At 50.1% G+C, this 21,311-nt stretch overlaps 1 protein-coding gene across 2 annotated transcripts; it reads right to left on the bottom strand.

Moving 5' to 3' along the window:
* Positions 1 to 460: 460 nt before the first annotated feature.
* Positions 461 to 21,169, bottom strand: Afmid (arylformamidase). Of its 2 annotated transcripts, none has more exons than XM_023714159.1 (11): positions 21,042 to 21,169; positions 18,078 to 18,168; positions 3,702 to 3,806; positions 3,578 to 3,626; positions 2,532 to 2,617; positions 2,372 to 2,444; positions 2,188 to 2,285; positions 1,922 to 2,000; positions 1,696 to 1,837; positions 1,390 to 1,514; positions 461 to 835 (listed from the first exon to the last, which is right to left on the bottom strand). In XM_023714159.1, the coding sequence occupies exons 1-10, from the start codon at positions 21,099 to 21,101 to the stop codon at positions 1,416 to 1,418; spliced, it is 882 nt and encodes a 293-aa protein (XP_023569927.1). In that variant the 5' UTR covers positions 21,102 to 21,169; the 3' UTR covers positions 461 to 835; positions 1,390 to 1,415. The 2 variants fall into 2 exon arrangements, with proteins under 2 accessions (XP_023569927.1, XP_004630277.1); XM_004630220.2 differs by having other exon boundaries at positions 1,390 to 1,494.
* Between the last annotated feature and the right edge of the window lie 142 nt (positions 21,170 to 21,311).

The raw sequence follows: 21,311 nt of genomic DNA, 5'->3' as shown, positions 1-21,311 counted from the left end.
CATCTCCAACCGGGCCATGACTCTTCACCATATATGTAGCCACTGAAATTGCCACTGGGTGAATCCAAATTATCTTTAAACTTAGGAGGCTTTGAGGAAACATTTTAGATCTAAACCATAACATCTAACGCAACCATTTCTAAAACAAAGACCACTGGTTAGGGAGCTCCAGGCAGGAGTTTGCAGGTCTGGTGAACTGTTACAGCAATGGAGGCCTGAGATCGTTCTGGGCATGCGTGTGGGCTCTTCCTATAGACTCTGGGTTTCTTTTTTTTTTATTTTATTTTATTTATTTATGTGTGTGTGTCTGTGTCTCTATGTGTGTGACCAGCTCAGCCCACCAGGGGGCAGGGATGGCTGGCATGTGGTGCTGGGGGATTGAACCGAGGTCTCTGTGCTTTGCTAAACTTGTTCTAAGTAGGTGCTTTAGACCACTGAGCCATCTCACCAGCCCACTGGGTTTCTTTTTTGTGCGGCTGGTAGAAGGCCCAGGAATTAAACCATGCACACTGAGCAGGTGCTCTGCCCCTGAGCTACCGGTAACCCGATCAGGTCACAGGAAAAGAGCATGTTGGAGGTGATCTTTCTGCCACACCTGTCAGCAGGCAGAGCATCCAGAAGGGGCTCTGGCAGGGCCACCGCATCTCCCAGTGCGGCCCTGCAGACTTTCCCTGGAGCTCCCAGACCGGTAGATTCTGGGCGGTGCTCACAGCAGCAGGAAGAACGGCTCAATCCTGGGGCAGGCGGTCATCTCGGGCTTGGACGGCTTGCAGTGTGGGTGCTCAGGGGCCAGAGCGCAGCATCAGAGTTCTCGGAAGATTGTTTGCACCACGATCTGCAGCAAGAAAGGAAGACACAGGAACAGCTTCCACAGGAGCTGACCAGAGCACATGGACACATGTTTCTTCTGCAGTTAAAAAATGAGCATTTATGTTGCCAAATTCATCTATCCCTTCCCCAGTGGAGCTGGGTTTCACCCCCCGCCCCCCAGGTCCCCTAGGCAACTGTTTCCATGGGTTCCCACGTGCTGGGATAAAGCCGGGAGTGGTGATGCATGCCTGCGACCCCAGCACCGGGGAGGCTGCAGCAGGAGGATCACTGCCAATTCTAGGCTGGCCTGGGCTACACAGTGAGTTCGGGGCGGTCTTCTGAGATTGCAGGCGTGCACCACCAGGGCCAGCCTGGATTTGGCTTTTTTGTCTTAAAAGCTTAGACTCGCTTCTTTCACCCTCCTAAGGCCTAAAGTGAATCCCACCCAGCGCCCCAAGCAGCCTCACGTGAACAGGTGGAGAGCAGGCGAGGTGGCTCCTACCTCTGTCCCTGCCTCCCTCTCCCGTGTGTGAGGGGAGAAGGACAGGACCCAAGCCACTCAAGGGGCAGGCGTTGTACCTGGGTGACCACGGAGTCCTTCTTGGTCAGATTCTCAATGATACTAAAGTGATCCATATCAGGCAGTTTTTTAAATGAGGCTTCCCATCCTGCTCGGCACAGGGTCTAGGTGGGAGAGAGGAAGGCTGGGGGGTTACTGAGGCGCAGGGAGGAAGGTGGCCCCTGGCCCCTGCCTGGCTGTCACATACGTGGCAGGCACTCATCCTGCCTTTGTTGAATACATGACTGACAATCTTGGGGAAATGACAACCAAGATGGGGTTGCATGACCCTTGACCCCCAGCCGTAGAGCAGCTGCTGGAAGTACCTGGCAGAACTCCCAAGACTGTCGGTGGAACTCCGGGGATTCGTGCTCACCCACCATCACCAGGATGGGGCAGGCTAGATCTGCAGGCCATGCCGGGGCTGTGTCCAGGTGCCACTGTGGGCTGTTCCTCCACGCATCCTCCCTGGGGCCGGGTAGGACAGAGGTCAGGACGGAGGGATGCCAGACTCAAGGCTGGGAGGAGAGGAGTACAGAGCAGGCAACTCACAGGGTCATGAGGAGTAGGGCGTTGTTTGAGGTGGACACGATAGGTTCCAGGTCGTACAGCCCACTTACCAGGAAAAAGCCTGTGAAGGTTCGGAGCACAGGTGTCTGGTGGACCAGGAGGGGCCAAGCCTACCCTCCAGGCCAGGGGAACAGGACCAGGGTTGGGAGGAGGGAAGAAAGGCGGTGTCCCATGATTCAGAGGCGACCTCCAAGTGAAGCCACTCAGGACTTCAAGCAGCTGGCCCAAACCTGCCATCCCCACATTACCTCTGAGGTTGGGCACTCCGCCGTGCTTGGTCCAGTTGGCCAGGAACATCATGCTGGCCAGGTGGGCTCCGGCAGAGTGTCCACACAAGTAGATCCCCCTGAGAGGAGCAGACGTAGTCAGCTCTGTGCTTTCCCCTCAGTCGTCCCACCCAGGCGGTCCACCAAGGTCTGCAGTGACACTCACTCATTGCGTGGATACTGCTGCTGGATGAACACTATGCTTCGGGTCACCTGGTCTACCATGTGGTCCAGGGTCCCTAAACAGAGAGCACAGGCCAGGTCAGGACCCATGAGGGCCTTGATCCCCACGACGCCCTTGAACCTGTAGGGACTACCCTTGTCACCTTTGGGGGCCACGTCATAATCCACTACAGCCACAGCCACTCCCCGTGTTGTCAACGGGTTGACCATGAAGGCCGACTGATCTTTACTGCAGAGAGACAAAAGAGGTGACACTTAGATGCAACTTGCTTGTGACACTGTTCCTCCCACATCCTGGACATGCCTTGTGGCATGTGTCCTATGCTTTGTCCTTATGCAACCCTTGAGAGCCTGGGGCTTTAACCTCTGAGACTTTGTCCCGCATGTATAATGTGGGAACAGTTTTGTTCCTGCTAGCAAGCTGTTTGGAGAACTGGAGACATGAAGCGGAGGGCTTTGCATGGGAATACCCTCTTCTGATGTTTAAAATGACCAACACGGGGGTCAGGGAGATGGCTCAGTGGAATAAGTGCTTGCCTGGCAAGCGCAAGGTCCTGAGTTCCATCCCTGATACCACCAAAATAAACAAATAAATTTAAAAAAATAATGATAAACTGACCAGCATGCTGGCTGCCTAGGACTGTCCCTTTCTAGTTTTAAACACCAAAACTCCAAGTTCCTGTCCCAAGCAAACTAGACCAAAGAGTCACTTTAGTTTTCCTTTGATGATAGGGCCAACCCAGCACACATCTTACTGGGTATAGCAGGCTGAACTGGGTTCCCCCCAGAGGATATGAGAGTGTTCTTAGGTGGAAACAGGATGTATGCAAACAGAATTGGGGGTCTTGAGCTCTGCTCACCCTGGATTAGACTGGGTCCCAAATCCACTAACTGGCTGGATAAGGAAAAGGGGAGGGAGATTTGAGGCAGACACACCGCAAAAGATCATGAGGTGGAGGCCAAGACTGCAGCAACAACGCCACAGCCAAGAGCATCTGGGTGCCCCGCAAGCTGGCAGAGGCAGGAGGATCGACCCGACAGTCTCCGGAGATCCCGATTTCTGACTTTCAGCCTCCAGTATTGCGAGAGAATCCTAAGCCTTCGCTGGACGTCCCCCTCCCCCCACGATATTAATGGGACACTGAGAGACGAGTCTTCCTGGAGCCATCCATCCAAACTCGCAGCTTACCTTCCACTCTGCCAGTACCCTCCGTGGAAAAACAGGAAGAAGGGCAGGGCTGGAAGACAAAGAGCGCTGCGTTAGCAGGCGCTGGGCGGACTCTACCCTGGGCTGCCGGTGCGCCCCAGCTCACCTTCCGACTCCGTGTCAGGGAAGTAGATGTCCATTCTGTCCCCTTTGCCATCCCCATAGGGGACGTACAGCTGGCACCGCCGGGTGGCCTGGGCATTCTTAGTGGCTACCTCAGGGAAGAGATAAGTCGCTGTGGGCATGTGGTCAGACGGCAGCAATGTCTGCGTGGGCTGGGGAGAAGCCTTCGTGCCGCGAGCATGCTGGGGGGTCAGCTCCAGCTGGGAGTCCCTTCCACGGAAGAGGACCCCCCAGTCCTCACCTCTGCCCCGAACCTCGACATGAAGCTGAGCTGCTGATGAGCACCCCTTCCACTGCACTTTACTAAGTGCTCTAGGAAGCAAATCATCTTTTAGGGAAACAAGGCATAAACTCACTTAAAAAAAAAAAAAGCTAATGAGCACTGGCATGGTGGTGTGTGCCTGTAATTCAGCACTCAGGAGGCTGAGGCAGGAAGATTGCTGTGAGTTCAAACCAGCCTAGGCTATAGTGAGGTCAAAGCCAGCCTGAATTACATAATGAGACCCTGTCTTAAAAAAGAGAAAGGAAAAAAAAAAACCTGTAATCCTAGTATTCTAGGTGTCTGAGACAGGAAGATCGAAGTTGAAATCCAACTCGGGCAGTTTAGCAAGACCCTGGCTCAAAAATAAATAAATAAATAACAGGGTATGTCGCTCAGTGCGAAGGCCCTGAGTTCAATCTCCAGAACATTACAAACAAAACAGACTGGACACAGCCCCAAGCGACCTGTGACAGAAGACTGGTTAAATAACTCTGGCACAAGTTGAGCATTCCTAATCTAAAAATCTGAAATCCAGAATGCTCCAAAAGCTGGCACCTACTGAACACTGATATGATGTCACTGGGGAGTTGCAGGCCCCACACCAGACCTCGTGGGACAAGTTGCAGGCGTCCTGCGTTGTGTCAAATTAGCTTCTGTCCCCAGTGTTTCAGAAGAGGGACATTCACCCTGCATGTCCCATTTCTCCACTTTATTTTTTCATCTCAATGTCTGGTATCCTGGATATATTTTTTCTCTTGGTAGCCATTTATCTCCCTGGAACATACTCACTAGGAAGAAATAGTTTGTTTTACCTACTTGTGTACCTCCCAAGGCCTGACCAGCAGTAAATGCCCAAAGGAAAACTTTATACAAAGAAAATGGAGGGGCCAGCCAGATAGCTCAGGGGACTAAAGCACCTGCTTAGGCAGAACAGCAACCAGGGTTTGATCCCTAGCGCGCAGTGCCAGCCCCATCCCCGGGGCTCACTGAAACAGTGACAGACTGGGTGTGGAGGCGCACACCTGTAATCCCAGCACTTGGGAGGCTGAAAACAGGAAGATCACTACGAGTCTTATCTACATAGTGAGACCCTATACTAAATACATTAAAGAAAGAAGGATTTTTTTTTTTCTCCGAATGCCTTCAGGGCAGGTTTGGCTGGCTTGAGTTGTGGGGATCAAACCACAGCAACCTGAGCCTGACTGCTTTGTTGCAGCAGCCATTTAAAGAACTGAGCTAAGGGGCAGGCCCCCCAAGAAAGAAAGAAAGAAAGAAAGAAAGAAAGAAAGAAAGAAAGAAAGAAAGAAAGAAAGAAAGAGAAAATGGAGAATGTATGAGAGTTTCAAGAAGCAGTTCTGGGTTGACTAAATCTCCAAATGCAAAACAAAAAAGGCTTCTTGACCTTTGCCTCCTCACACAGCACACACAGGCCAGCTCCAGATGCATCCCAGAAAGAATGACAAAGCTTTCAGAAATGACACTAGAACCTCGCGACCTTGGAGTCGCCCAAGAGGCCCAAACACACTAATGAGAATGGAAGGGCTGAGATCAGGCACAGGAAATACCACGCTGCACGATCTGTATCACCAACCTTCCGATCAGCCTTCTTTCTTTTCTTCCGTGTGTGTGGCACTGAGCTACATCATCAACCCTTTTTTCTTCTTTTTTTGTTGGTACCAGGAATCAAACTCAGGACCTTGCACTTGCCAGACAGGCGCTGTGCCCCTGAGCTATATCCCTAGCCCATAAACCCTTTCTTAAAAGAAAAAAAAATTATTTTTTTTCAATTTAGGGTTTTGCTACATTGCTCAAACTGGCCTCAAATCTGAAATTGTCCCGCCTTCCCCTTCCAAGTAGCTAGGAGTAAAGGCCTGGCTCAAACAAGACAACTTCCTGGGGCACCCATCAGCCTAGAGCTGGGGAACAGAGCCATGCTGATCATAAGAGAGGACCTTGAGAACCCTAGAAAGCTGTGTTTTTGCTATAACATTACTAGTTTTGGGCTGCAGTGCCAGGCATGGTGGTGGACACCTGTGATCCCAGCACTCAGGAGGCTGAAGCAGGAGGACTGCAGCAAGTTCAAGGCCAGCATGGGCTACACAGTGAGTTCAAGGCCAGCCTCAACTAAATAGCAAGACCCTGTCTCAAACAAAACAAAACAAAACAAAACAGCACAAATAGCTCCAGTTATTAGCCTAAGTGTATGTACGCGTGTGAGTCTCCCATTCATGTGTCACTCCCTAGGACTTCAGAATGTGACCTGCCATAGAAATAGGGTCATGGCAGATGCAGTCAGTGAAGAGAATCATTACCGTGGGCCCCTAACCCAGTATGACTGATGTCCTTATACAAGGAAGAAATCCGGGGGCTGGGGTGTAGCTCAGTGGAAGAGCACTGGCTTAGCATGCACAAGGCCCCTGGGTTCCACCTCCAGTGCCATAGGGGGAAAAAATAAAGGAAGGAAAGAAAAAAAATGTGGACTCAGATACACACACACACATACCCAGGACAGCTCAGGGCGCCTGCCCACAGCTTGCCAGGACACCATGGTCCTAGCAGCGCTCCGCAGCACGGGCACCTCCTGGCGGTGTGAGCCGCTGAGCCCACGCTGGGACGGCCCGTCTTGGCGGTACAGGCACACAGCGAGCGCCAATGCGTCTGTCCTCACCCAGGGTGTCCTTCTTCTGGAACTGCAGACTCCATACTCACCTGAGAGAAGCCCAGCTATCCTTTTCAGCCTGCTCTGGTCCCTGAGGTTAACACCCTTTCTGAGGAGCAGGATCTGCTTGTGAATTGGGTGTGGGAGGATCTCACGGAACCTTTTTATTTTTATTTTGTTTATTTTTGATGCATACAAACACTAAAGTCTAGCAAATGTGCTAGCCTTGTGTAGTGCTAAAAGTAGGGAGGTTGGGCATGATGGGATGAGCCTGGAATCCTAGCACTCGGGAAGCTGAGGCAGGAAGACCACAGTGAGTTTTGAGGCCAGTCTGAATAACACCACAAGACCTTCTCTCTCTCTCTCTCTCTCTCTCTCTCTCTCTCTCTCTCTCTCTCGCTCTCTCTCTTTTTGAGGAACCAGGGATTGAACTCGGACCCTTGCACCTGCCAGGCAAGCGCTTATTCTACTGAGCCATCTCTCCAGCCCTAACTTTCTCTTTTTTAAAAAATTATTTTTTGTCTTTTTAAATCAGGGTCTTACTATGCAGTTCAGGCTGATCTTGAGCTCATTTTGTAGCCCAGGACGGTCTCCAACTCGTAATGATCCTCCTGCCTCAGCCTAAAACAGTCTCTCTCTCTCTCTCTCTCTTTTTTTTTTTTTTTTTTTGCGGAACCGGGGATTGAACTCAGGCCCTTGCACTCGCCAGGGAAGCGCTTATTCCACTGAGCCATCTCCCCAGCCCCAAGACGTTCTCTTATTTATTTATTTATTTATTTATTTGTTTGTTTTGTGGTACCAGGGATCAAACTTGGGACCTTGTGCTTATCAGGCAGGCCCTTATGCCACTGAGCTATATCCCAGCCCTTAAGACTTTCTTTTCTTTTTTTTATTTACTTATTTTTAATGTGTTTGCTACAGGGTCTCACTACACAGCATGGACGCCTAGTGATCCTCCTGTTTTCAGCCTTCCAGCACTGGGATTACAGGCACGCACTGCCATGCCCAGTCTTGGTGGCTGGCTCAGCATGTCCAGGAGTGGGGCCCGTGCAGCACTGGTGCCAGGGATCAAACCCTGGTCCCTGCGCTTGCCTAAGCAGGCACTTAGTCCGCTGAACTATCTTGCCAGCCTTAAGACCTTCAAATAGGGGCCAGGGAGATGGCCCAGTAGAATAAACACTTCTCTGGCAAGTTCAAGGGCCTGAGTTCAATCCCGGGTTCTGCCCCCCCCCCAAAAAAAAAAGACCTTCAAATAAATAAATTAAATCAAAGAATAATAAAAAACTAAAGGAACAAGGTGGCACTTCCTGCTCTAAACAAGGGCAATGCAGTTCCAGTCACTGTGGGTGTTCATGAATACACATACGTCTCCCTCCTCAGGCACTGAAAACTCCACTGGCTCTAGGAAAGAGAAATCTCCTCGGGCTAGGGGGCAGCTCAGTGGGCAGCAGGCGGGAGATCAGCTGTGGCACAGAGACAAAAAATAAGGTGACCCACAGCCCGCCTAGAGTGTGCATGCCACCAGCCCTCTGGCAGGAACATGGGACAGCTCCAATGAGAAACCCCAGAATAAGCTTGCTAGGAAGCAAAACCTGGACTTCTATTATCACCCAGGGAGCCAGAACTCTTGCAAAACCCCACGCCCCAGAGCCAGTTCTGTGGGTTTGACCTGAGCACTGTGTTAGAGCAATCAGGGGAAGTGCAGGCCAGAAGCCCAAGAGGCTGACCCACAGCAGGGGCGGGGAGGCCAGCCAGCCTCACAGCAGGCTGAGGAGCAAGAGCTCGTTACGTGCGGCAATGTAAGAGAAGGCCTGGTCCACCTAAACTCACTCTCCTGTCTTTCAACTCATTAGCAAATTCACAAGCACCAAACCCAAGCCACGCTATTCCAGATACCTGGAATGCAGGGTGACCAAATAAATAATCAAAATGCCCAGGTCTGCATGGATTCCTGCTTTGTGAGGAGAGTAGGCCATTGGAAGTAAGTTCCATGCCAGCTGCAGTGGTGCACATCTGTAATCCCAGCACTAGGGAGGCTGAGGCAGGAGGATCACTGAGAGTTCCAGACCAGCTTGGGGTACAAAGTGAGCTCAAGGCTAGCCTGAACTGCAGTGGGAGAACCTGTCTCAAAAGGGTGGGGGGCTGGTGGTGGAGCCCAGTGAGGGCTACACAGCAACACCTCATTCAAAAAACAAAAGAGGAGAAAGTAAGTGGCTATAGGAAGGAGGCTGAGAGCCCCTCAGGAGGTGGAAAGGGTGACCCTATATCCCACCAGAGTCTGCCCCTGGCCTAGGAGCCACAGTTCGCTATCCTGTTCCTGTCTCCCTAAAGGAAAAACCACCCCTGTCAAATTAGACACAAGCAGGGACAAGCCAGCATAGGGCAGAGGAGTCAGTTTGGGGCTCAGTCACAGTAGACCTTAGGACCACAGAGAAAAGGCAGCTTTGCCAAAGCAGGGAGAGGTGCTGAGTGGGGCTGAGGGGGGCAAGGAGCTGCAGGAGCTGGGGGGGGGGGTCCCTGCATTGTGCGGAGTCCTGCAAGGCTCACGTTGCAGTGTCCAGGTTGGAAGATGGCTTACAGCAAAGTTTTGCTAGGTGTCCTGTTGCACGCCTGTATCCCCAGCACTCCAGCAGCTAAGGCAGGAGGATTGCTGTGAGTTTCAGGCCAGCCTGGGGGGCAGGAGTGTGAATCTAGAACAGTTTACCCCAAGTAGCACTTGTGCAGTGCATTTATGATGTACTGACTACCCCGAGGGTTCCTTCAGCAGGTGGCATTTCAGCCAGTTGATTCGTGTATTGACTAAATGTGATTAAAATTGTCTCTATATTTCCTGTTATATTACCTTATACAAATTAATTTTAAAAATTCAATTTTTTCTCATGCTATATTTAAGTAATGGAGTAGGTAAGTGGGTAAATAAAATACTCTTGAATAATCAATGGGTTACAAAAGAAATTAGACAGTTCTTAAATCAAGTAAGAATGCCAGGGCTGGCAAGATAGCTCAGCAGGCTAAAGAGCCTGCTTAGGCAAGCTTAGGCAAGCTTAGGAAAGAGCAGGGACAGTGGGTTGGTCCCTTGCACCACATGCCATGCCAACCCTGCCCCCAGGGCATGCTGAGCTGGCCAGACCCTGGGCCAAGGGGCACACGCCTGTAATCCCAGCACTGGGGAGGCTGAAAACAGCAGGATCACTATAAGTTCAAACTGGGTAGGGAGACCCTGCACAAGAAAAAATAAAAATAAAAATAAGTCCCAGCACTCAGGAGGCGGAGGCAAGAAGATTGTTGTGAGTTCAAGGCCATCCTGGACTACAAAGTGAACTCAAACCAGCCTGAACAGCACAGCAAAATCCTGTCTCCCCTACCCTGCCCCCCGACAAAAAAAAAGAAAAAATAGGGCTGGGGGCTAACGCAGCAGCGTGAGTGCCTGACTGGCAAGCGCAAGGTCTGGAGTTTGATCCCCAGTATCGAAAAAAAAAAAATAAATAAAAAAAAATAAAGGAAAGAAAAAACGAAAATGAGAATACAAAGAATTAATGAATCAAAGTGCTGGTTTTATTAAAGAATAAACAATCCAGATTATTAGCAACGACTTTGAAACCCTGCTTCAATAAGTTGAAAAATTCAGGAAAAAATGGATAAATTCCTAGGTACTTAGTAATTATTAAAACTGAGCCATGAAGATTTTAAAACCTCAAATACCCGAATTTGGGTGTGGAGGTATTTCACCGTAGAGGTGGAGGCCACTAGCAGCAGATGTTGAAAGGGTCAGCCGTGCGTGGTGGTGCATGCCTGGAATCCCAGCATTTGGGAGGCTGAGGAAGGAGGGTTGTTACCAGTTTGAAGCCAGCCTGGGTTATACAGTGAATGCAAGAACTGCACAAGATCCTGTCTCAAAAAACCTAACCAGGGGCCAGGGAGATAGCTCAGTAGAATAAGCGCTTGCCTGGCAAGCACAAAGGCCTGAGTTCAATCCTTGATTCTGAGAAAAAACAAAACAAATAAACAAAAAAAAAAAAAAAACATAGGAAAGAGGTTAAGAAGATCAGCAGGTCTTGGGTGTGTTGGGTGGAACTAAGGTTTGCAAGGTTTTTGGCTCAGTGGGAAGGAAACAGAGATTTGACCAGAGTGTGGGCAGGGTGCCTAGAGAGGTGACAGGGACCCTAGTGAACAGGCCTTTGCTTCACAGGCCTCTCTCTCCCCACCAAAAGCAAAACAAAACAGGAAAACAAACCCCCAAATTTGAATCATCCAATAATTGGCAGTGAAGGGAAGGCAGTAACTTAAAAACATACTGACCAACAAAGCCCAAGTTCTGATGGATTTGCTGCTGAGTTCTCTAAGAACCTCAGGGAAGATGTAACACCAATACTCCTCAAATTTTTTAGTGAAACTGAGTGGGAAAGGAGCACCAGAGTCATTCCAGGAAGCTGGCAGGATTCCCAACCCAGACAAAGATCCAGCCAGAAAAAAGAGAAGCACAAGCCGATCTCATTAATGAACACAGACAGAGGCAACAGCATACAGCGGGGCAGTGTCCAGGCAGAGCCCATGAGGTCTGGAAGCAAGTGGAAGGTGGTGTGGTACAGCAGGGAATGTAGGAAGTGCAAAGCCGTAACCATGGAAACAGTGAAACTACTGTGCATACTGCAGGTAACTGTATGTTTTTTGTTTTTTGTTTTTTGTTTTTGTTTTTGTTTTTGTTTTTGTTTTGGCTGGCTCAGGATGCCTCCAGGGCAGGTCCGGTAAGGCTTGAGGATCTGGGGATCAAACCACAGCATCCTGACTGCTTTGTTTAAGCAGTCACTTAAACAACAGAGCTATTGGGCAGGCCCCCTGTAGGTAACTGTAAAAGTGAAAATAGTTCATTTGTGGTATTTTTGTGTGTGTTTTTGGATTTTTTATGCTTTACACTGTATATCTGTGTCAAAGGTATATAAAAGACTCAGTTTGTTGGACTCGCAAACAAATCAGACTTACAAACCTCCCGGAATGGAACTCTTTTTTTTTTTTTTAATGTATTTTAGTACAGGGTCTACATTGTCTCACTACATAGATTGGACTCATAGCGATCCTTCTGTTTTCAGCCTCTCAAGTGCTGGGCTTGCAGGCGCATGCCACCATGCCCTGTCTCAATCGCTGTCAGTGTACCCCAGAGTCAGGGCCGGCACCATGTGCCAGGGATGGAGCCTGGTCCCTGTGCCTGCCTAAGCAGGTGCTTGAGTCCACTGAGCTCTCTGGCCGGCCCTTCCATCATACTTGACTTTGATTTTGAGGTTTTGTTGCCAGACATGTATGCTTAGTGGTCTCATCTAGTAAGATGAGTACTTCTCTAGGGACCTTTTATTCCCTCTTCTTAGATCGCAGCGATTGGGGTATCATCTGCGGAGGTGCCCATTTCCCAGCCAAAGGCTGAGAGCCACATCTACAGAAAATCGTTGGGATTTGAGGGTTCTACTGAGGAAAGCGTTTGCTACCCCTTCCTAGACAGGACATCAGGTGGCTTTCTAACTGGCTAAGAGGCATCCTGCCAGAAGGGCACACGAGCTCCGGCTCTCTGACCAGAACATGAGTTGTGTTTATAGAGAGAAATACAGTGGTTGAAAGGAAACAGCACTGGGACTCACTGAACGCTGACATCCAGCTCCAAGGGGGTTAGCTCTAGCAGGAGAGCTGAAGAGGACCCCAAGGGGCACCTCTCAATGAACCTGGAAAACGTGCTGAGTGGAAGGGGCCAGACACCAAAGGCCACAGAGCATATGATTTGATTTTATTTTTTGAGACAAGGTCTCACTATGTAGCCCAGCCTGGCCTTGCACTCTTGGCGGTTCTCCTGCCTCGGCCTCCCAAGTGCGTCTCACCACGGCCTACAGTATATGACCCTGTTTCCATGAAACATCTAGAACAGGTAAATTTGTGGAGGTAGGAAGCAGTTGGTAAGGCTCAGGGGCTGGCAGGTGCATCGGGCGTCCCTGCCCCACCCAGCGGGGGCGGTTTCTGTTAGGATGATAAGAATGTTTTGGAACTCCGTAGCAATGATGGTCACATAACATTGTGAACGTACTAATGCTGCTAGATTGCACACTTTAAAATGGCTAAAACAGCAATTCTGAGTTATGTGTATTTTATCACAGTAAAAAAAAAAAAAGTCAAGGGCTTGTATTTTGTGTGCCTTGCTTTTGTTCTTTTCATTTTTCCAGCGCAGAGGAAAAATTCTACTTATGCAAACAAACCAGAGCCAAGGGAGTCACTGAGACTGTCAATCACGATGCTCCACCCACCAACCCATGTGCGTGATTGGTCCTTGCTAGGGGTGGGCGTGACAGGAGCCATGGAAGCAGAAAGTGAGTCCATGCCAGGATTTGGAGCCTAGGTAAGCTGACCCGGCAGGCCCTAGAACAGTGTACTCAGTGTTTCTCTAAGGACAGCCCTTCTTACTGCTGAGCCCATGGCCTTGGCATGGGGATGCCTGAGTGACTGCAATACCCTGGCCTGGACTTGCCAAGCTTTGCAGACAGGAGCCCCGGAAAGCAATTTAGTGGGGCACTAAACAAACAAGACAGAACAGCATAGAAAAGAGTGCGGCCTACATCAAGTGTTTTGTGCACATTTAAAACATATAACTGTATAGCAAGACGTGATGTAGGAGCTGATGAGATGGCTCAGTGGTCTAAAGCACCTACTTAGAACAAGCTTAGCAAAGCCCAGGGACCACGGTTCAATCCCCCAGCACCACATGCCAGCCAGCCCCGCCCCCTGGTGGGCTGAGCTGGCCCCCCACACACACATAAATAAAAAAAAAAAAAGATGTGATGTAAGGCCGGCCAGATAGCTCAGCGGTAGGGGAGGGGAGGGGAGTGACGGCGGTGGGGGGAGGGTTCCCCAGCGTGCCATGCCGGCCCCGCCCCAGGCCAGGTCGAGCAGGGACTGGGATTGGGCATGGTGGCTCGTGCCTATAATCCCAGTGCTTGGGAGGCTGAAAACAGGAGCACTACGCCATGAGATTCTGTAGGCCCTGTAGATCCTGTACCAAATACATAAAATAATAATAAGAATAATAATGTAAACTGGGTGTGGTGGTGCATATGCATAAACCCAGTATACCTGTGGCTGAAGCAGGAGGATCTCCTGCTTCAAGTTCAAGGCTAGCCTGAGCTATATAGTGAGTTCCAGGCCAGCCTGAAATACGCAGCAAGACCCTGTCTCCAAAACCATACTACTAATAAAATAGAGTATGAGTATGATGTAAAAAATATTTTAACAGCGGCATTAGGCACATTCACACTGTACAGTCATCTCTCCCCGCCATCTCTAGAGCTGGGTCACCTTCCCAAATAGGAATCTGGTCTTCATGAACTCCCTCACAATCCCTGGAAGCCAGCGTTCTTTGACGACTCCTGTAACTTCAAACCATTTTAGAGAAAAGATGTACTATTTCTCTCTTTGCCTCTGGACAAAATATATATAAACTGCAGTTTGTGGAATGTGTTCTTAATAGGGCCAGGGGCACGCACAGCTGAGGAGTACAGCACTTGCCTAACAAGTGCAAGGCCCCCGGTTCAATCCCCAGCTCCGCCAAATAAAGAAAAATAAAGAAATAGATATATAAAATAAAATGCAGTGTCTTACTGAAGCCCTGGTAAAGCAAATTGAAGTCTTGGGCAGCAGTGCACACATGGGGCCCCAGTTACTCAGGAGGCTGAGGCAGGAGGATTGCAAGCTTGAGGCCAGCCTGGGTGTGACAAGAAAATAAGGAACCCAGGGCAAAGGCCGCAAAGCAGTCAGGTGCGTCTCCATACGCTGCCTGCGGGCCCTCCGTCTGCCCAGCAGATAAGCTACCCGGCCGCCCTGCGACCCCTCGCCCCTTCGCCCCCTCATCCAATGAGCACGTTCCTTTTCCTTCTCGCTAATAAGCACACAACACACCAGGCCTTCCCACTGCCTGCTGTACTCTGGCGCCGCAGAAGAAGAACCAGGAGCACCAGAGAGCTGGCTCCATGTTTGATGTCCAACACGGGGTCTTCACCGTCTTTCCGGAGATGTAAGGATGAAGGAGGGCCGTCAGCGGACTAAAGCGCCTGCTTAGGCAAGGAGCAGCTGCTGGGGTTCAATCCCCAGCGTGCTGTGCCAGCCGGCCCCGCCCTGGGGCGTGCTGAGACTGGGCGTGGTGACACACACCTATAATCCCAGCGCTTGGGGGGCTGAAAACAGGAGGATCGCTACGAGTCGGACCTATGTAGTGAGACCCTGTAGACCCTGTCAACAATAAATCTATAGGGTAAATTTCTGAGTAAACATCTGACTGTTGTATACAACTCCTTTTGCTGCCCTCTGTTAATAAAAATTAAAATTGGGACCAGGGAGATGGCTCAGTAGAATAAATGCGTGCCTGGCAAGCACAAGGGCCTGAGTTCAATCCCTGGTTCTGAAAAAAAAAAAAAAAAAAAAACAACAATTAAAGTAGCCATGCACCTGGAAAAAGGATGCTCTCTTCGGGTATGAAGAGCAGACCTCCACAGGGAGGTGGGTGTCCCTAGGCTGCCATGACAGACAGGAAGACAGGCTGCAAGTTGGGCTGGGCACACATGCAGCGTGACCTCAAGATAAGGCAGGTGGGTATAGGGCAGGAGCTCCAAGGACAGATCTGACCATAGATTAGCATACAGAGCCTGACCTCAGGGGACCTGGAAAGGGTCATGTCTTTTTTTTTTTTTTTTTTTTTTTTTTTTTTTTTTTGGGTGTGGGTTGGTGTGTTTAGTGGTTTTTTTTTTTTTTGTGTGTGTGTGTGTGTGTGTGTGTGTGGCCAGCTCAGCCCACCAGGGGACGGGGCTGGCTGGCATGTGGTGCTGGGGGATTGAACAGTGGTCCCTGTGTTTGCTAAGCTTGTTCTAAGTAGGTGCTTTACACCACTGAGCCATCTCACCAGCCCAGGGTCATGTCTTTTTTACTTATTGTACAGGCTCTCCCTACACAGCTCAGATTTGTAGTGATCCTTCTGTCTCAGCCTCCCCAGCGCTGGCATTACAGGTGTGTGCCACCATGCCCCATTTCAGTGGCTGGCATAGCACTCCTGGGGTCTGGGGCTGGCACGGCATGGGGTACCGGGGATCAGTCCCAGGTCCTTGCACTTGCCAGGCAGGAGCTTAGATCACCAAGCTATCTCTCCAGTCGAGGGTCACCTCTTTTTCTTTTTTTTGCGGAACCGGGGATTGAACTCAGGCCCTTGCACTTGCCAGGGAAGCGCTTATTCCACTAAGCCATCTCCCCGGCCCCGAGGGTCACCTCTTTTATCTTTTTTCTCTCCCCAAAAGTTTACAAGAGAGATTGTAAAGATGTACATCTTAAATGCTTACAAATACTAGCTCAGCCGAGGGTGGCGGCGACACCTGTAACCCCAGCAGTCAGCCCAGGCTGGCTTCAAATTCTGGGTGATCCTCCTGTCTTAGCCTCCTGAGTGCCACCACATTTGGCCTTCCAAAGCAATATTTTCTTTTTCTTTTCATTTAATGGACACAGGTCTTCACCTACATATTTTTATTTTATGAAAAAATAGGATAGGGGAGATAACTCAGCAGTATAAGCACCTGCCTGGCAAGCACATAGTCCAAGTTTGATCCCTGGTACCAAAAAAAAAAAAAAAAAAAAAAAAAAAAAAAAAAAAAAAAAAAAAAAAAAAAACACCAAAATCTGCTGGGTATAGTGACTCATGCCTATAATAACCTCAGGACTCAGGACGCTGAGGCAGGAGGATCTCTGCAAATTCTAGGCCAGTCTGGCTGAACCACATAGAGAGAACTTGTCTCAAAAAAACAAAACCAAAAACCTCATCTTTTAAAAAAGATTTGTTTTAACAACAGAGACAGGCCGCGGAGATAGCTCAGTAGAATAAGCACTTGCCTGGCAAGCGCAGGGTTCTGAGTTCAATCCCTGGTACCGCAAAAAAAAAAAAAAAAAAAAAAAAAAAAAAAAAAAAAAAAAAAAAAAAAAAAAAAAAAAAAAAAAAAAAAAGCAGAGACATGCTACAACTGAGCCCACACGTGGTCCTGCCCTCAGCCCAGTTATGAACTCATGATCTGCATCTATGAAATGGGTCCAAACAAGTCTTCCAGCCCACAGGTGCCGCACCACATGCTGTGTGTATCACACACCAAGAGACACACGTGCACAGAGCTACTAGGCACAGCAGATAACACTGAAGCCAGGAAGTGGCCCCATCCCTTACCCATGGCTCAGGGAGGTGTGAGCAACCCCAACAAGCCTCACTTGTCTTAGTTTATGAAACTGCCCTGCCAAAAAGGCCTGGTCCATCTGCTACACCGAGCAGGGTTGCCCACATCCAGTTTTCCTATGAAGCAGGCAGACAGGCTGGCCGCTTTCCGACCAGGCTCCTCCCTCTGTTCAGCTGTGCCCTGCCCAGCACAAATGTTTCATGAAGCATTAGCCCCCTGTGGGTGCAGGGCAGCAACAGCTGGGATGGAAAACTGCTAGTTTGTGGGTTTTACAAGCCCTGATTTCTTTATAGAAAAAGAAAGAAAGTTTCGTGCCCGCACTCTCTCTCTTTATATTTCTGCACTGGAAAGTGAATCTAGGGCCTTCACACTGAGCTACATCCCCAGCCTCCTCCTGCTACCCTTTTTTTTCGCGGAACCGGGGATTGAACTTAGATCCTTGCGTTTGCCAGTCAAGCGCTTATCCTACTGAGCCATCTCCCCGGCCCCGCTGCTACCCTTTTAAGACAAGAGTCGCACTATGAAGCTTAGGCTGGCATTGAACAGTTGGCGATACTCCTATCTCAGCCTCCTGAGGGCTGGGATTACGGCTTGCCTGGAAATTAATTTTTTTTTTTAAACATTTATTTATTTTTATTTATTACGTGTGTGTGTGGCCAGCTCAGCCCACCAGGGGGCGGGGCTGGCTGGCATGTGGTGCTGGGGGATCGAACCGCGGTCCCTGTGCTTTGCCAAGCTTGTTTCAAGTAGGTGCTTTAGACCACTGAGCCATCTCTCCAGCCCCTGGAAATTAATTTTGATCTTCCTGGCTTGGCCTTCCAGAGTGCTAGGATCACAGGCATGCACCATCATGCCCCACTTTTAGTTCCTTTTTACAAATAGCAACAATATCTCCCCTCCAGCAACAGAGGAGGAATCTTCCTTCTTCCCCTTCACTTTCCCCTGCAAACCATAGTGTGGGGCTTTCAAGGCTGTGACTTTACCCAAGCAGGAGAGGAGGCCACACACTTGACCCCGCTGTGGACCTCACCGGCTGTGGACCTCATCCAGGTCTCTCCTGTACTGTCCTACAGTGACAGGGTCCTGGTCCCTGCTGCCGGAGTGGAGGAGGACCGTCCAGTGCCAAGTATCTGGGAAATGCCCCTCAGCCCACACCCATCCTAAGCCACTGCCACACACTTCAGGACACTCTGTGCAGTCACACAGTACCTTCAGTTCCCTTCTCCCTGAAGGTCCTCAGGGCTTCCTCTGGTTCCATTCGGACGACCCATCTGCTGGGCGAATACTGCTTCTCCAGCTCCTGCCAGACAGACAGAGGCTCCTGAGACTTGCGTTCTTGCTGAGCAGGCCCTGCCCGTGCCCATGCCCATGCCCATGCTTGGTGCTCCTCTCTGTCTTAAGACACCCCCAGCCCCATATCTCAGACTCTCCAAGATGCCCTCAGCTGCCTCGAAGTCCCTCTAGTGACAGCCTGCACGTCTGCTCCCCACACTCTCAACTAGGTTTGTTCAGACAGACAAAGATGCTCTCAGATTCCTGATCTACAGCCACACTGGAGATGGCCGAGCCTTTAACCAGCCAACAGCCCTTTGGGAGTCGGGGTTCCAGAAAAATGAAGTTTACTCTGCCGTGGACCTCCTCCTGTGGCAGCTGAGACCAAGGAGGCCAGCCATGGACCTGGTTAACTTAGCAGACTCATCCAGGTTAATGAGTCACTGACCTGGGCCCTCACATGTAAGCAGAGTCTGGGAGAACAGGAAGACTGCCAAACCCTCAGTAATCAATGTCAATATATATATTTTTAGCTTTTGGTCGTTACGATAGGGGTCTACAGAGGGGTCTATGTAGTCCGGGCTGATCTACCTGTGTCAGCCTCTTCTGAGTACTGGGATTACAGGTGTGCACCACCATGCCCAGCTAGAGGCTCTTGAATGGGTAGCCAAAATGTTTAGGTTTAACACAAATTTTGAAGGAAGGGTTCAAGTCATCAACGTAGGAAACTTGAAAACAAATAGCCTCACGGAAAGGCCTGGACCAAAAGGCATCATTTCCTGACTGCCTCAATCTGGGCAGTTGGCTTGCTTGTCTCTGCTCTGTCCCCTCATGGACGTAAGGGACACACTGGCCCCTCACAAGGTTAAGAGAGATGGCATGCAGAGGCCACAAGGTGAGTCCCCCCCATGTGGGTTGTTGCCTTCTCTTGTGGAATGGGGTTTTCGCCAGAGGCTCTTGGAGCCTGTTATGGTTTGTGTCTAGGTGTCCCCCCAAAGCCTCATGCAGTTATGGGGTGACTTCTAGAGTTTGTGATTAATTCATGATCCAATGCTGGGATTATGGGTGTGAGTTCTATTCCCGTCCAGGGGGGAGGAGGTAATCTGCATTACACTGTAAGGAAGGGAGAGAGGCTTGCTAGAAGCCGCTGCTGCCGCCCCTCCCTTTGCCCTTTGCTGCTTTCCACCACCATGAGCTGCTGCCCTCTGCTATGTGCTGCTCTGTCTTAGAGTATGGATTGAAAACCCCACTACCTGTGAGCTAAATAAATCTTTCCTTCCTTAATTTCAGGTGTTGGGCATTTTGTCCCAGCAATGAGAGAAAGTAACTGAAAGTAACTGAGCCAGAGCCATACAATCATTCCCCGCATAGTGATCACCTAGAGGATGCTGAGGGCCCCGCCTGGCACCTCTTACATCCTGCTGTTATCTTTACGGCCTCTGTCACTAAGGGAAAAGCCTAGCTCCTAGCTAGGTAAAGATCATTCATTTCCAAAGCTATGCTGCTGGGCAATGTATGACCAGCCTCCTTCTAGACTGCTGTCGATTACACCTCTGCCATGTATGAAGTTAATGGTTGCTTAGGACACTGGCTCTTCGCTTGGGCCTATAGAGGTTCCATTGGCTACCCTGGAATGGGATGACAAGGCTTAGCGTCTGTGTTCCTCTGGTGCCTGTCTCCTTTTGGGTCAGATTCTACTCAGTTCCATGAGTAAACCTGTTGGCCACCTGAAAAATGTTTTGTCCAAACATTAACAAAGGATTAACTTGGACCTCTTCCTCTTCCTCTCCCTGCAAGGCTAAAGGCATCTGCCAGCTGCCATGACTGGAAACACCAGACCATGAAAGATTCAAAAAGGGGTAGCAGCTGACTTTCTGACTTTCAGTGTCCAGAACGTGCTTCAGAAAAGACATGGCTATTCATCCTTTCTACTAGCCTCTTTCTCCCTCAATCCTACCAGGGCCTATAACCTTGAGTGGAGGATCTGAAGATCAGATGAATGTTAGAGATGTTGCCTGCAGTGGAAAAATCAGATTACAGATTTTGTGGCCCATTCTTTGGCCATAAAATAATGCCTCACCTTGTCCCCAGCACTTGACTTTTGGGCGTTAGGTTTCTTTCTGTGGAACTACTTGTGGATTTGAGTTTGAGAATTTTATTTATCAAGACAGTCTTGATATGTAGATCAGGGTAGCCAAACTCGAGCCCATCCTCTGCCTCAGCCTCCCAAACGCTGGAATTACAGTCATGTACCATCTCCAGCCGCTGAGGATGCTACTATTTATGAGGTGGACCATATGGTGGATGTCTGAGAGCTGTGTAAGTGGAGGTGGGTGGAGAAAGGAGGACAAGGAGGAAGAAAAGAAGCAGGAGGGAGGGGAGGGGATAGGATTCCCTGGGGCAGTGTCTGTATCTTTCACCGGATTCCCAGAGGTACCTTAGATTGGAAAAGCACACCTTAAGGTGAAGGAACCTACTTAAGAACCTGCAACCCAACAATGGCATTAAAAATGCCAGGTGCCGCACTGTGCTCCTTCTCGCGTCCTCTCTGACCCCACAGCAGCCTCACAGTAAACACTTTGTGCAACTCTCACCGCTGACCAGGTGCCCTGTGCAACACGGGGTCAAGGTCTGAAAAAACTCTGACCCCAACCTCAAGGGCCTACGTAGGAGACGGACATTGCCAGGATTTCAGTTCTCTCTCTCCTCAAAAATCTGGCAAAACAAAACAAAAACCAAAGCAAAACAAAAAAAAAATCTGCTGCTGCAAAAAGTCGAACAGTGCTTGTACCCAAGCCTTTGAGACCTGGCACTCCAGCACCTGCAGGAGAGCCACCCCTGAATCCCAGGCCAGCCTCGAGCCAGCTTCCACGGTCCCATCCCTCCCTGCAGCCCGCCTACCTCCGCAGACATCTCCTTCCAGGGTGCCTGGGCCCTGGGTACCGCCCGTCTAGCGTCCATGCGGGTCCACACCAGAGGGCTGCAGGATAACGCAGCTCACCCTGCCGTAAGGAGGGGCGCGCCCGTCACGGCCACGCCCACTTCCCAGCAGCTAGCGAATCGCGTCTGTCTAACCACGCCCACTGGTCACGCCCACCCCAGGCTCCCACCCTCACCCCACCCCCTCCACTCCACCCCCACCAGTGGTTCGTCTAGACAGGAAAACTTTGG

The sequence above is a fragment of the Octodon degus genome, unplaced genomic scaffold, assembly GCF_000260255.1.
Source record: "Octodon degus isolate 3935 unplaced genomic scaffold, OctDeg1.0 scaffold00033, whole genome shotgun sequence".
Taxonomy (NCBI): Eukaryota; Metazoa; Chordata; class Mammalia; order Rodentia; family Octodontidae; genus Octodon; species Octodon degus.
The sequence above is the reverse complement of the archived record's forward strand: the minus strand, read 5'-3'. Positions and strand labels throughout refer to the sequence as shown.